The 16,708-nt window shown below is 35.7% G+C and overlaps 1 protein-coding gene across 1 annotated transcript in view; it reads right to left on the bottom strand.

The window, feature by feature from the left end:
- LOC111051914 (transmembrane protein KIAA1109) overlaps positions 1–16,708 on the bottom strand; it is a 150,173-nt gene that overhangs the window by 18,965 nt on the left and 114,500 nt on the right. The window contains 4 exon segments of the mRNA XM_039432017.1: positions 147–290; positions 3,060–3,264; positions 9,060–9,406; positions 14,011–14,158. Of these exon segments, the coding sequence (XP_039287951.1) occupies positions 147–290; positions 3,060–3,264; positions 9,060–9,406; positions 14,011–14,158 (844 nt within the window).

Below are 16,708 nucleotides of genomic sequence, written 5' to 3'. Positions count from 1 at the left end.
CAATCAAGATCTTGTAAATGAAGAAGTTCAGTTCAAACAGTCATCATTCCTGTGCCTTGTAAAATTATAATGCACATAACTATGAGTGCAAATCTACTTATATTTGACAAACAAAAACTTGAAAAACTAATAAAATAGTTTCTTACCAGATTTGGACGATAGAGGCTTCTTGACCTTCTTGTCTTGCAGTTTGCCCACTTCACTGACCACTATGTCGATTCTGATCGCTTCCATGCCACCAATCAACGACAAATTCGAGCCCCATGAGTCCAGCGAATTTGTGCCTCCACCTAAAAATACATTCACATTTATTCATAATTTACAATAATTGATTTAACAAACACACAAATAATTGAGTGCGATAGGTAACACAAAACACAAACACAATAACATCAGTCTCACTATCCACGCACAAGTCTAGAGCTCATGTGGGCATCATCCACAGCAAAAAATAAAAATAGAAATCTATAGAGTGAGACAGATCGATTGAGAAAAATTAAATCATTGCTTGCACAAAACAACATAATAAAATTTTATCTAAAGATGATAGAGCATATTAAAATTAACTAGAACATCTAATAATAATATCGAGTGACCTGGCTTGGCTCATGTCTGGTGTCAGAGTTTTCAGGTCGCAACTGATCAATTTCAGGACCTCTGACATGACCTAACGACTGCTTTATAGGCAGCCGGGACCGACGGTATAACGAGTCCATCCTAAACACAGATAACATGTAATTGACTGAGGAGTATAGTTTCGACTCGATTGGCTTTTGTCGTTTTGTTTGTACCGCAGTTATTGTCCGATTTGGATAAAATTTGGTATACAAGTACTTTGAAACAAGTCGCAGAAACGTATGTGTAACGATTTTTGATAAGACTTCCGGTTTTTTTGTAATTTGAAAAACCGCAGACCAACCTCCTTCCAGAAAGTCAATTTTTTGTATCTAGCGCCGTTATTATCATACCTATCATACCTATAGGTATACTCATACCTATTATCAGTAAAATTATAGAATTTTGCCTGCTTATACAATTATATGAATATTTCATGAATAACAGCTTATTGTATCCCTACCAGTATGGTTTCCGACCTAATCACTCCACAATTGATGCGGTTGAAAAAATTGTGGACCTAATCTTGCAATGCTTTGAGGAGAAATGTATGGTAGGATCCAGTCTAATAGACCTGAGCAAGGCCTTTGATTTGGTTTCGCATGAGATATTATGTAAAAAACTTGAATATTATGGTATTGTAGGCAAGGAGCTAAGTCTCCTAAGAAGTTATCTTCAGGGTAGGAAGCAAAGGGTTATCATAGATGGTAAATGTTTCAATTTCTTGAATATATATGCTGGTGTTCCACAAGGATCGGTACTTGGACCGTTTCTCTTTTTGGTATTTGTAAACGATTTTAGCTTCAATGTATCGGGTCTTTCCGTGATGTATGCTGATGACACCACCTTAATTCAGTCAGATGTGAGCATAGAAAATATCAATAAGAAGCTTGATGGATCTTTGGTACAAGCTAAAACATGGTATTCAACCAATAAGCTTAAGATAAATGAAGAGAAAACGGAGAAAATAATATTTCAATTGGGACACTCAGCAGGTCTTGACAAAGAAGTTTTGAAACCAGTGAAACTTTTGGTTATAATCTTGGATGCTAAACTCAGTTGGGAGGAGCATGTTGATGGTCTATGTAAACGCTTAGCCAGAGTAGTATATCTTCTGAGGCGACTGAAAAATTCTGTAAGCTCTGATACAGTAATGATGACATATGGTCTTTTTCACTCTCATTTGGCTTATGGTGTTAGAATGTGGGGGAACTCAACAACACACAAGAGAGTCTTCATATGGCAAAAAAAAAGCTATTAGGGCTATCCTAGACCTTCCCCAGAGAGAATCATGTAAGCCACACTTCATTAAACATGGTATTCTGACCTTGCCATCTTATATATTCTATATAATGTTATGCATGTGAAAAAAAGATTACAGAACTTTCCCAGACACAGTGATTACCATACCTATAATACAAGGAATAAAGAAAACATTGTTACCCCTAAAATAAGACTGACCAAGAGTTTGAAAAGTCACATGTTCTTACAATTCGCTTTGTTTAATAAGTTGCCAGTAAATGTTAAAAACCTGCCTGTTAATAGATTTAAAAATGCAGTTAGTTTGATTTTAAAACAGAATGGTTACTATTCGGTCGACGAATATTAAAAATCATGATGATGTTTGGTGCTTTGAAATGTAGTAAATGTTAGTGTATAATCAGTAACAGTGTGGTTTTCCAGGTGTTTATCAAGTACCATGCAAAAATAATAATAATTACAATAGCCTGCTTTTTTATAATATTTTATTGAATTTTTAATATTTTGATAGTATTGTATTGTAATGTTTCCTGACTTATATTTATTATTAAGTATATTTGAATATGACTTTTTATGTGTATGTTTGTATTCTAAAGCTTTACTGCATATTGACACTGCCTATTGCGATTAATTTTGTTCAACGGCAATAAAGAATTCTTATTCTTATTCTTATTCTATTTTGCAAGATACAGCAATTTTTATTCATTTCAAAATGAAAGATCATTTACAGTACGTTAAGAGTAAATCTTGCCCGCACGCAATAAATATAAGTCAGAAAATTGGCTCTCATTTTTTAGAATAGAAATTGTGCCGCTCTAAAATGCGCTGTATTTAATGAATGGTATTGATGAATGATAAAGGAATGCTATCGATCTACTTTTCGATGTGGCATGTGCACTGGAAAACCTGGCAGATGATTAGACACATGATTTTGTTGCACAGTCGTCAGAAGGAGCTTATTTATGTCTTACTTTCATTAATCTGAAAATTAGATTCATGAGCGAAGTCTAGTGTACGCAGAACTACTAGTTATAACTAGATTAATAATTGAACATATTGTCGGCTAATAACTTGGTGTTGATTTTTTGCTGGGTGCGTTCACCATGAAGCCGACGAAACATTTCAACAGATGCACTAATTAAAACAACCGACCTAGGTGAATTCATGAACAAAAATCTACTAACCATAGTTGCCAATCATCTGCTGAGGCATGACTCCCAGACTGGAGAGGAGTGGCTCGAATATGAGATGGGCATCTAGCAGACGTAGGGAGTCGTGCATTGGATAGAGGCTGTAGCCAGCGGCAGCCAATAGCAGATAGTCCGGGTTCACAATGCTGCCATCGTGAGTGGTCACGTTCACCTGCGTCATCTTTGTCTGGTTGTTTGTCTGCAACATAAACCACTCAATTTTCACTCGATTCATTGTCAGTAAAGCACAAAATAGACACTCAATACTAGTAGTTCTGTAAACAGTAGACCTCACGTAGTTTTCTCATCCACAAGTATCTGATGTCACCTGTTCTAGTTGATTCAGTTGAATCACAATTCACAGTTGAATCATAATTTACTCTTACTAGTAGTTCTGTGAACAGTAGACCTCACGCAGTATTCTCATCCACATGAAACTGATTGAAACTATAGACCTTATGGAAATACAGCAATAGACTGGCTTCTCCACACATCTGTGTAATCACTTGTCAGCTGATTCATGATGAATAATTCTATAGTCTGATTTTTACTCTAATATTGGCGTATGAGGGAGACTCCTTTTTCCTTTCATATTATCCTTGAAATGCAAAATTTCCAAAAACCTTGTATATACGTCGACGCGCAATTAAAAAGGGAACATACCTGTCAAGTTTCATGAAAATCTATTATCGCGATTCGCCGTAAATGCGCAACATATAAACATTCAAACATTTAAACATTAAGAGAAATGCCAAACCGTCGACTTGAATCTTAGACCTCACTTTGCTCGGTCAAAAAACTGTAATTTGCTTTCTCCATGATCAAAACTCACTTATGTTAATAAACTCAGTTCACGTTTGAATTTGTATCCCATATGATAATTTATGCAGGAAAATATTGATACTGATGGGCACGCATCATAAAAAATATTGAAACCCTACCTTATAGAAATAGACACGGCCAGACATCTGTGTAATGCATGCAATGAATAATTCACTTGCCAGCTGATTGATTATGAATAGTTCTATAGTATGATTAATCCTATCTTCAAAGTAGATGATATATATAGTGATATCAGAGTATGGAGGAATTCCTTTTCTTTCCATATTATTCTTAAAATGCAAAATTTCAAAAAACCTTGTGTATATATCGACGCGCAGTTGAAAAAGGAATTATATTCCTGCCAAATCTCATCGAATTCTATCAACGAGTTTGGCCGTAATCGCGTTACATACAGACAGACAAAAACAAATCGATTTAAAACATAGACATAGTATTCAAACTAAGTAGAGTTTATTGATTGTTTCTTCTTCATCATGATTCAGAAATATTGTTGTTAATTTATTCTGTGCATTATACAATAATACAATCATAACTACGTTCGGTCAATTATTGTACAATATTGAAAAACTAACTTATATGATCAGGCCACATGGACGTTTGATCGAAAATCTTATAAAATCATCCATGCACAAGCTAACACACATTAAGCGTTTTTTCAGGCGCTAATGAGCCAATCGGAGCGCTTGCTGCCCTGCCGACTCTAAAAACGTCATCTGAAAACGCCTTAAAAAAACGCTTAATATTGTCTGGCCCTAAAAGCTCATGTGGGCATCATCCGTAATGGAAAATCTCACTATAGGTGCCACGGACCACAACTGAACTATTCTCGAAGGTACCATCCCTCAGACTCACTATTGACAATATAAATAACCTTAGAGAAAGATAGCATAAGAAGATTCTTTTATTTTTACTTTCCTTGCCCTATTACCATAGGTAAGGAAAGTATTGCTTTCCGATAAAAAATTCTAAATTTCTATACGTTTCAAGGTCCCCTGAGTCCAAAAAACTGGTTTTTGGGTATTGGTCTGTGTGTGTGTGTGTGTGTGTGTGTGTGTGTGTGTGTGTGTGTGTGTGTGTGTGTGTGTGTGTGTATGAGTGTATGTGCGTCTATGTACACGATATCTCATCTCCCAATTAACGGAATGACTTGAAATTTGGATCTTAAGGTCCTTTCACTATAAGGATCCGAGACGAACAATTTCGATCAAATGCAATTCAAGATGGCGGCTAAAATGGCGAAAATGTTGTGAAAAACAGGGGTTTTCGTGATTTTCTCGGAAACGGCTCCAACGACTTTGATCAAATTCATACCCAAAATAGTCATCGATAAGCTCTATTAAATGCCACAAGTCCCATATCTGTAAAAATTTCAGGAGCTCCGCCCCATCAATGCAGATAGATTCCCAATTATCAGGCTTCAGATACAATTGAAACAAAATAAATCAAGTGGAGTAGATTGAGCATGAAAATCTCTACAATTAATGTTCGGTAACATTTTCACCTAAAATTGAAAATAAGCTCCAAATTCGAGAAAATGTGATTATTCAATTGCAAATTATTGTTGATTCTATTAAATCATTCACTATGAAGAGATAGCAGACCTCATGTGTGTCTCCAGCGTTATTGCCCTGTCACCAGCTGGCTCAAATCTTTGAATAGTAGACTTGATATGCGCGGGAACACTAGCGTCAGGTGATCAATTTTCATAACGGCAAGGAAAGTTGTGGGATTGCGCCACACCAGATTTTTAATGTTGTTAAATCGTTAGTTCAGATAGCTCACCAGGAGATGAAGTATTCTAAGTCGGGTACTTGTGCTATGTAAATCGTCGATGATACAGTCTGACTATTTAACATATTTTTGTAGGCTAAACTTGAATTGATATAAGTTATTGATTGTAGTTTTTACACTATTGTTACCTGTATAGATTAGGTACTGTGCCGAGCACTCCTTTTAATTCAGGCCTTTTCCCAAGTTATAATAGTAAATTTAATACGCAATAGACTAGAGCCATTATTGTAAGTGAGTTAGCGAAATAAATTATTTTCTCTCTCTATTATGAACGGCCATGACTTCGAGTTTCCCATGATAGATATTTAAAAATTGTGGCTCCGAGTCGTCGAGGAATGTAGATTATGGAATTATCTCTAAAACTTAGCCTTCTTGTCGCGACATAAAGTGCGATAAGTTGGAAAACAGCAAGCATTGAAATTATAACAAACTACCGATTTTGCAGTTACTATTTGGTCCAAAGGCTCTAGAAGCCTCGCGACGATTGGTCAAATTGATTCCTTTCGCCCAATAGGAGACCTGTTTCTAAATACAGTAGTGGGGGGATTCCCCAACCGCGAGACCAGATTACGTTTCGGAGGACACTTTGCTAGGAGCACTACGAGAGTAAAGATGTAGTCATTATGTTTCGCCCTTTTTGGGCAAGTTTATAAGTTTATTTTATTAGTTAATGTAGGAGCTAGTTTTATTTTTATTAAAGTTTAAATTTTCTAGTAGTGCCATGTCCTGAAAAGTTTAATTTTGCTTCTTCTTCATGTACGAATAATTGTTTCTTCAAATAACCGCTAAGGTACGTAAAATAAGGTTAGAATATAATTTAGGGAATTTAATTAATTGAAACTTCAATCAAAAGATTTTATCAACAAAGCCTGTTATTTTTCAAGTTAATAATATTGATTGAGAATAATCCTTTTGATTTTATTAGTGATGGAAGATAATTATAATTTTTTTTTCTAAAGAAGTATAGAAAGTTTTCAGTTACGTTACATTTGAGTTATTGTTTCTGGAAATATATTATCGTAGAGTATCGCTGAAAGTCAGGAAGATAGCCTTTAAATTGGAATGAAATTTTTAAGATTATGTTCATATTGAGTTTATGACATTTTTTTAATTTATATTTTTCAGACTCTGTTTTCTTATGTCATTAAGGCTTTCGAATGATTTAGTAAATTTTTTATGATAGAAATCTTAATAGACGAAGAAGAAAGTTTTTCTTTTCCAGGAAATTAATGTTAATGAATGTTCAAATTTTAATACAATTTAAATTATTTTCTATGTGTCTACTAATTTTATTTAATTAAAGGTAAATCAAATCATAAACTCTGGAATGTTCATTTTTAATTAAGGTTCTGAGCAGTTTTGGGCGAATGCCCGTTATTTACACTTGGATTGCGTCCTAAAGTTCATAAATAATAAATAAAATAAATGTTGGCTAGCGCACAAGTTTCCAACAATACTAGCCGAGCTACTATATGAAAAATTATATTTGATTTCGCAAACCAAACGAAAAATATCACATAAGTTAGCATCATTTCAATCTGAATTATTCCTTTTCTAAGAGTATTATAGTCTATCAAGTTATATAAAAGTTAACATCATAATTAATGAAGTATTCATTTTCTAAGAGCATTATATTAATTTATTACGGGTGTTTTCACAAATGTTGCATTGTATATTAATGACACTCTGGCAAGTAAATTTGTTTTAAATCTGTTAAATTTTGAGAATGAAATCAGAACGTCAAGATAAAATCTAAATTGAATAACAGAATAAACTCCTGTTTTAGCTTTTGATGAATTGTAGGAAGAGTTAGAAATTAATGCTGTAATACATTTATTTACAGCGGTTCATGTGTGTCCCCAAACCAACTTCATGTACTACCACCACTTTGGTTCCGCAATTTTATGTAACACCGCTTCAAGACACCCGTTCAGACGACAGGTCTAGGGACGTAAGAGGACTTCGCCGTCAAGCCAAATTCAACCGGTAAAAGTTCACCGCCAAAAACAAGGTACTGTAACCCCGACGATAAAGCAACGTACAGACCAACGAAAGTGCAGTGTAGTGAAACAAAGGTTCATTCGAGAATGTCAATCAAAAGTGGGGATTCAAAATTATTATGAAATGGGTTATATGGGTTACTATCGACGAAACTTGGGTTCAACGGGCTTTTCTTTCTTGAGTAATTCCATGTTGAAATGAACTTGTTATTTGATGACTGATCTTGTTTGGTTTTGTGACGTATTGCTATCTAAACGGGGATAGTAATGCGCCCCCGAATCAGATGAAGAATGTCAACAAAGTAACATGATATTGTTGTTCTGTTGTTCGATTTTAGTTGCCAATGTTTATTGAAGTTGTTTGTATTTTTTTTAATTATTTCAAAGTGTAGTGTTAGTTTATAGTAGAAACCTATTAAATCAGGCATGGCAAGATTAATTGAAGTTTTCTTGACTCTAGCCCGTTCACCTGCATGAATTAGGTATAGACTCAGGTATTTTCTAGATGTGTCGGCGTATTTCTAAATTCTAAATTTTATTCAAAATTATCTTCTTTATCAATTTTTAAAAAAGCACAGGCACACAACTGCGCCACTACTGCTGAATGTTTTGCGAAAGGCACAGTACTCTTTCCTCGCGCACGGATGAGCAGTCCATGCGGGGAAATAATTATTCTATGATTATTCTATTTTATTTTGTACAGTGTTTTATATTGAATAAAGAAATTGAATTGAGATATCCCATAGACGGAAATGAATATTGGAAGTTGCATTTGTTCAAATGCTCATTAATGAATAATTATTACTAAACGAAAATCCCTATTAAATGTTGTAAATCACCCCGAAGACTTCTGCTACTGCAAATATTGACAACAGGGTAAACAGCTAGATGGAAATTCGATGAGCGCGGGAACAGACAAATAATTTTTGTATAGTAGCGCTCATCGAATTTCCATCTAGCTGTTTACCCTGTTGTCAATATTTGCAGTAGCAGAAGTCTTCGGGGTGATTTACAGCATTTAATTGGGATTTTCGTTTAGTAATAATTAGATATCCCATAGTTTATGTACCAAATTCTCTGTTAACTCAAGCCGATAGTCCCAGTAGTCAATTTTGTGAAGCTATGTGACGCTGGTAGTCTCTCATACTGTACCGTTCTTACACTCTCACCCGGCCAAACAGTAATAATAGACAGTAATCGGCTTGAGTTAACAAAAATCGCTTTGAAATTTGGAACATAAACGAGAACGACCTATACTATGAGATATCTACTTATGCTATCTTCTCTCTATTATTATAACCTACCCTTGTAGGTTTGTTTGTTTGTCTTCAAACTTATCAATAAACCAACGTCAACTCACCCAATAATCGCCCTTGGGTATACCGCCAACAGGCGCCGCCGCCATCTTGCTTTCCTCGTTGGCGGCGGGAGTTTCAAACTCCTGCTGTTTGGCCATCCACGTGTACAGGTCCTCCCCTCCACCACCGCCGCCACCACCACTGTCCTTCTGCGCATGCGCACTGTAGCTGGGCGAAAACGACTGCTGCGTCTGCTGGTTGTTCAGTTGGTCGAGAGACGTCAACGAGTGATGACTGTCACCCGTTCCTACGCCTCCACCGTTGTTGGCGTTCATGCCACCCACACCCTGTAGAGTCAGGCTAGGATGGCTAGAGTGTGACTTGTAGTCTTCTTTCAGCGTTGAATAGCCTGCAATTTATACATAAATTTATAAATATTTGATACTTTATAATTGTGTGATCGGCCGAAACTAATCTTGTCAAAAAAGGGTAATATAGTCTGTGCAAACCAAAGGCTAGGCACACACCAGTTAGTCAAGACAAGACATGATCAGACACGTTCAGTCACAATACTTCACATAGTTGCTTATTTGTCTTCATAATTTTTCACTGCTTTTATGCTTTACACTTCTTATTAAGGTTGTGCATTCAATATTTTTTTTCCAAAAAAATCTTTCTTCTTTTTCTAATCTATTGGAAAGGTTATTAGGACATAATCTATGCAATTAAAATATTTTTATCAGCTTCTGTTAGCTAACAATAGGGCTTCAAAAGTCACTTTTTTGAGGCAGATGGTACACATACCCTACAAAAACTACTGGTCAGAAAAATTTGAGAAAAATATGCAAGTATCCTCTTCAATATAGCAAAAATTACGTCAACTTTATTTTAGAAAATCTGAAAAAAATTAAATTTTTATGCATTTTAAACTCCTTTTTCACATTCAATGTTCGTTCTATAGATTTCAAATTCATAGCAACTTGTAGCGCTGTTCTTGATGAATAAAGTTGATGCTTAAACTTCTTTTATAGACACAATAATAGCCGCTAGTGAATAGTATAGAGCGATCTAGCGGAATTAGTTTGTCCCTAGAGCTAAGCAATCGACGTTAAGCACATTTACCTTGTAAATACATCATAGACATTGATTATTTATTATCCAACCGTCTTCTCGATTGAGACTAACTGTTGAAAATTGTTCCCCTAGTTTGTTTAGTAAAGGACAGTAATCTGAAGTTAAGCTTAAACTTTTTATCAAGATACTTTATCTATTTTTGAAGTTAAGTTAAGTGTCTTAAAATAGGAACAGTCCTTCACTATATTTATATAGATCAGTATTTTAATTAAATATTGATAATCCTTACATGTAAGGCTAGGGGCACACCAGTTAGTCAATTCAATACAAGACATGATCAGACACGTTTAGTCACAATACTTCACATAGTTGCTTATTAAGACATGTCTAATTGCAATGACTAATCAGTGTGAGTTGTGTCATAAGCAACTATGTGAATTATTGTGAGCAAACGTGTCTGATCATGTCTTGTCTTGAATTGACGAACTGGTATGCGCTTAGCCTAAGATTGCAGCATTGCTTTCATGGCGTACAGTGCAACCAGATTTCACAGAATCCAGACAGCCTGTGAGTTAATTGTGTAAGAGAAAGCGTAGGCCTTTTTGATGGAATCAGCATAAAAACGGCAACAGTGTGCTCCCTTTGTTACATTGAAATAACATTGGCCATAAAGCTCCGTGCTGCAAACTAAGGTTTCCAAGGACTATAGTTAGTAGTACCCTTATTAAGTACCCTTATCAAAATATTTGCATTGAATATATTTGATAATTCATCATGACAAAAACATGAAATCATTCCTCCGGCTGTTTCATCACATTATAGCACACACTTCAATAAATTAAGGCACGGTTGCATAAAAGCCGGTTGAATTTTAACCGTGATTAATTTCACGAGAACCAATAAATTAGAGAAGGCGTTTTGAAAAGACGGCTTCTCTGATTGGTTCTCGTGGAATTAATCACGGTTAAAATTTAACCGGCTTTTGTGGAACCGGGCCCAAATGCTTCTGAAGTGTGGAGTCGGAGGCGAATGGTCTAAATATAGAATGAACTGACAGAGTCACAAATGAGAGGTGGAAAAAGGCGGTGGCAAAGAGATCTCTTCTGAATTTTCTCAGGGAAAGACGACATTCTTGGATTGAACACATAATAAGACAAAACGCATTCACGTCAAGTATTCTGGAAGGTACAGTCCGGGTCCTGTAGCTTCTCTGATTAATTCTCGTTGAATTAATCACGGTTAAAACTTAACCGCCTTCTATGCAACCGGCACTAAGTTTTTTTTAATCTGAAATGTTGTAGAATTATTATTGAAATGGACTCAATCACAATATCTTAAATTGACCTACAACCCGGCTCGTATACACAATCTCACAATCAGTCGTTTATTACTTTCCTTGCCCTATTACCATAGGTAAGGAAAGTATTGCTTTCCGAAAAAATTTAAGGTACCCCAATTTCTAAATTTTTATACGTTTCAAGGTCCCCTGAGTCCAAAAAACTGGTTTTTGGGTATTGGTCTGTGTGTGTGTGTGTGTGTGTGTGTGTATGTGTATATGAGTGTATGTGCGTCTGTGTACACGATATCTCATCTCCCAATTAACGGAATGACTTGAAATTTGGAACTTAAGGTCCTTTCACTATAAGGATCCGACACGAACAATTTCGATCAAATGCAATCCAAGATGGCGGCTAAAATGACGAAAATGTTGTCAAAAACTGGGTTTTTCGTGATTTTCTCGGAAACGGCTCCAACGATTTTGATCAAATTCATACCTAAAATAGTCATCGATAAGCTCTATCAACTGCCACAAGTCTCATATCTGTAAAAATTTGAGGAGCTCCGCCCCATCAATGCAGATAGATTCACAATTATCAGGCTTCAGATACAATTGAAACAAAAAAAAATCAAGTGGAGTAGATTGAGCATGAAAATCTCTACAATTAATGTTCAGTAACATTTCCACCTAAAATTGAAAATAAGCTTTAAATTCGGGAAAATGTGATTATTCAATTGCAAATTATTGTTGATTCTATTAAATCATTCACTATGAAGAGATAGCAGACCTCATGTGTGTCTCCAGCGTTATTGCCCTGTCACCAGCTGGCTCAAATCTTTGAATAGTAGACTTGAGATGCGCGAGAATACTATCGTCAGGTGATCAATTTTCATAACGGCAAGGAAAGTTGTGTGAGTGCGCCACACCAGATTTTTTTATTGTTTATTTTATGTTATGCCGCATCTTCACGTTGGCCCTGTAAGCTGGACAAGCCTGCAATGTGACCAGTGGCCAATGAAGGCCAACCGCCCATCCACACACTGGCGCTGGTCGACATTGGCCTTCATTGGGCCAACATCTGGATGCGGCAATATAAGCTGCTGTCAAACAGCTGCTTTGTTCGAAGCCTCTCACTAATGACATGACATGCATGACGAGCATGTGTGCACACACATATTATGCTCGACACACGTGTCCTGTCGTTGAAGACCACCCTACTATCTAATATCACTACGAGTTTCTTACTTTATGATAATAGCATAGATAACTATAGTGAGGTCCACGTTATAATGGCAGTGTTTGATTAGCAATTGTATTGTTATCCTTGTCTATCATTCAACAAAGCTGATAGCGCTATCTCTTTCTCGCTTTGCTCTGTTCGCTTTTTAACCTTCCGGGGGTCGCGCTGTTACAGCGTTTACAACAGCGCTGTACAACAGTGTCAGCTTTTTTTTTTTGCTGCACAAATATATTGAATGGGGTGGTGTCAGTGATGAGTCACCTATACATTCCAAACCTTTTCTCCCATCATTCCACTGAGTTGTAAAAAGTACAACAGTGTCAGCTTTTTTTGCATCACAAATTTATTGAATGGGGTGGTGTCAGTGAATGAGTCACCTATACATTCCAAAACTTTCCCCCCATCATTCCACTGAGCAGTATCAACCGAGCAATGGTTCAGTCTTTAGGTGTCATTTAGTCGCCACAGTGCATAAGATAGGGAAAGACTGTATACGGACACTTTAAACGAACCAATAACACAGAATTGATGGCTTTGCTTGATGTACCTTATTGGGCTATGAAATGGTAATCATCCAAGGCGTAAAATAATCCAAGAAGATGGAAAAAGTAATTATGCAATTAATATTTTTTAACAGTAAACAGTACATAATACTTGTAAAATTGGATGTTGTAAAAAATACAACACGCGACTGCTCGTGTGATTGAGTAGGGCACGATTACCGGAAAGTTAACAATGTAGGAATGTGATTAATTAACAACATATTTAATCTTGATTATGAAAATTCATTATGAAATCATTGAAAAATATAATTTATAGCTTGATAAAATATAATTGATTATTTTAAACGAGAATGAACAGTTAATATTACATCAATAAACCTGTATCAGCTACCATCTTAGAAGGCATTGACAAGACAAAGGATCGGCACCGTTGTCCTCCTATCTTTCTCAACTGCCGTTATAACGTGGACCTCACTATATCTAATATCACTATGAGCCGGGTTCCGAGCTCAGTATTTAGCCAAGTTCTAGACTTTAAACAGCTGGAGTCAGAAAATTAGCTTTCCAAAACGGGGCGTAGTCGCAGTTTTTATAACAGTAGTCGCATTTTTTATTTCTCATTTCTTGGAAACGGTTTTCCTTGACGACATAAAACATTCCTAAATAATTCAAAATAGCTGAAACTTTACACTATTTTTTCTTTATTTCATTTTGTGTTTAATTTTCTGTTTTTTTCTTTTGAAATTTAATTCAAACGTGACTTTGACAATGACTATGACTACGCCCCGTTTCGGAAAGCCAATTTTCTGAATCCGGCTGTTTAGCCTAGCTAAATCCCGAGTTCGGAAACCGGCCCTAAGAGTTTATTACTTTATTAGAATAGCATAGATAACTAGTACTTGATGAGCATAGTTTACCGATAGCTTTTTCGACAGTGTTTCCACCCTGACTGTCGACTCGGCGATGCTGGAATGGATTGGTGTTGTTGAGCAGTGGAAACACAATGCTGGCTCGAGACGAGGCAGGTGGATGTGAAGGCAGCAGAGACTTCTTTCGACCTCCAGGCTGCAACACAGAATCAATCATCATCAAATGAAAACTACCTGACATTGGGTCGGCTGAATAAAAGCTAAAAATTGCTAACTCTAGTAGTTTCAAGACTCGGTTGAATTGAAATTGATTTATTTCTTCTTCTTCAACAAAATACAATATGTATACAATATTAAATGTGAAGAAGGCTCCTCATATAGGCAAATGCATGTGAGTGAGGAGCGAGTTACAAATACAATTGAGTATTCTATACTTATAAGAATAAAGACAAATCATAGAAAAGTAAAGATTTCAGCTTTTAGAATAAATTATTGATAAATAACAAGCGACAAAATACCTATAATAAAATCTAAAATACCTTTGAGTAGTATAAAATACAGTATCTTTTCAAGTAAGGTAACTTACACTTTTCAGGCATAGATGGATGCCAGCATGCACTCCGAAACACACACACACACACACACAACACACACACACACAACTTAAACAACTCATAATCACTATTGACATAAGTAGAAATAATATAATCTTCTAGTTCATTACAACTAGAATTGTTGTAAACTATTGAAAGTTGTACTGTTGTGAACATGTTAGGTTTGTTGATGGATTCCAAGCTTAATTGGGGGGATCATGTGAACAAGATATCATTGAAATTGAGTAGGTCACTTTTTGCATTTAGAAATATTGTTAAACGGGTGCCTAAAACAACAGCAAAAAGTGTCTACTATGCACTGATTGAATCCCACATTGCTTATGGCATTGAATTATGGGGGAGTACCTCGAAGCAAAACATTCAAAGAATTTTTGTTTTGCAAAGTCCGCAATAAGATACCTGGAGGGGCTCAAATTTCCACAGACATGTCGGGAGTCTTTCAGTAGCCCAAGTATTTTAACTGTTCCATCATTCTACATTTTCAAATCAATATTACATGTGAAGGATAGGTTGAATTCATTCCAAGTTAACTCAGATATTCTTGGCTATAACACTAGAGGAAGGAATAACATTTCAGTTGAGAGACATAGGCTGAGTGTATGTGAGAAAACACCTACTTATAGGGGACAAAAGTTTTTTGCGAAACTTTCGGCTGATTTGAGAAGTAATGTTGAAGAAAAACAATTCAAAACAAAACTATATTCTCAGTGAGAAGGCTTTCTATGAGGTTGACGAATTCTTGTTAAGAGTGAAAAAAAATATTATCTAAATTTTACAAATTTAATGAATTGTTAAATGTTATTAGAGTTTTATTTTAAGATTGATATTTTATGTTATTATGTTATTTATCTGTGACGTTTTTCAACTGTATTACATTGTTTTTGTTATACTTTTGTTGAGAATAAAATATTATTATTATTATTATTATTATTATTATTATTATTTTATTATTATTATTATTATTAACTAATACTCGAGATCCACTCATCAACAATTTTTTAAAATGGCCAATTCTTTTATTTACTGTTTTTTATAGTTTCAGGTAACTTAGAAAAATGTATATAGATTTTATAATGAGACGATGTGGAGGTGATTGTTTTTATTAAACGAGGAAAATGAAAACTACTGAATAAAGTTGACTAGCACTAACTAGACTTAGGGGGAACTAGAAATATTCCGGTCACCCTAGCAACATACCTGAATTACAACACTTCTTTAAAGTAACAACTTGATATTGTCAACACTTGAAACGACTTCTTTCTTCCTCCGGGCTACACACAAAATCAATCATCATTTAGTGAAAAGTACTGGTATTGAAATTAACTGATATTGTAAAAACCACTGGTTCATTAAAAAATTTGAGACACTAGTTTAGGTTGTTACACGATTATCAATTTCTAGTAGACTGTAAGATTTAAGCATCGACCATCAGAATATATACAGTGTAATGCCTATTCCACACTCTCACCAAGTTGCTGGCCAAGTGTCTTCCTTACTGCAATGCGAACATTTGTGGATGCTCAGCTGGCCACTCGCCTTCGCTCGACAAAAATCTGAGCGATAGCAAGCGAACCAGCCGTTCACAATCTCGCGCTCGTCGTAATTTTTACACACTTGACAAAGAGTGTAGATACTCGTGAAGTGAAGCCCTACTATTGGCCATCAACTGCTGACCAATAAGGCCGAGCTCTACTACCATTGGTCGAGACTAGACACGCCCAAGTATTCCTAATATGGTCATGAGAACTGTTTTATCCAGCAACCAATAAAGAGAAACTTGGCAACTAACAACACCAAATGGATAGTAAGAGAAAGAATAGAAGTTGTTCAACGGTTCTCATGACCATTTTTGGAATACTTGGACGTGTCTAGTCTCGGCCAAGGACTGTAGAGCTCAACCTTCATTGTCAAAAGCTAACGGCCAATTGTAGAGCTTCCCCCAATTTGGATTTAAAAATAATTAGTATAGATGGCCTATCATATGTTATATTATGAACCACATTGAGAAATTGGAACCATATCTTGTTTCCATCCACTAGCTTTCAAATGTATTTCGTACATATTGCCAATGTGCCAACAATCCTGTCTGACCGACAGGTCCATGTGAGTACAGTTTCAATTATTTTGTGAAA

This window comes from Nilaparvata lugens, chromosome 7 (assembly GCF_014356525.2).
Source record: "Nilaparvata lugens isolate BPH chromosome 7, ASM1435652v1, whole genome shotgun sequence".
Taxonomy (NCBI): domain Eukaryota; kingdom Metazoa; phylum Arthropoda; class Insecta; order Hemiptera; family Delphacidae; genus Nilaparvata; species Nilaparvata lugens.
The sequence above is the reverse complement of the archived record's forward strand: the minus strand, read 5'-3'. Positions and strand labels throughout refer to the sequence as shown.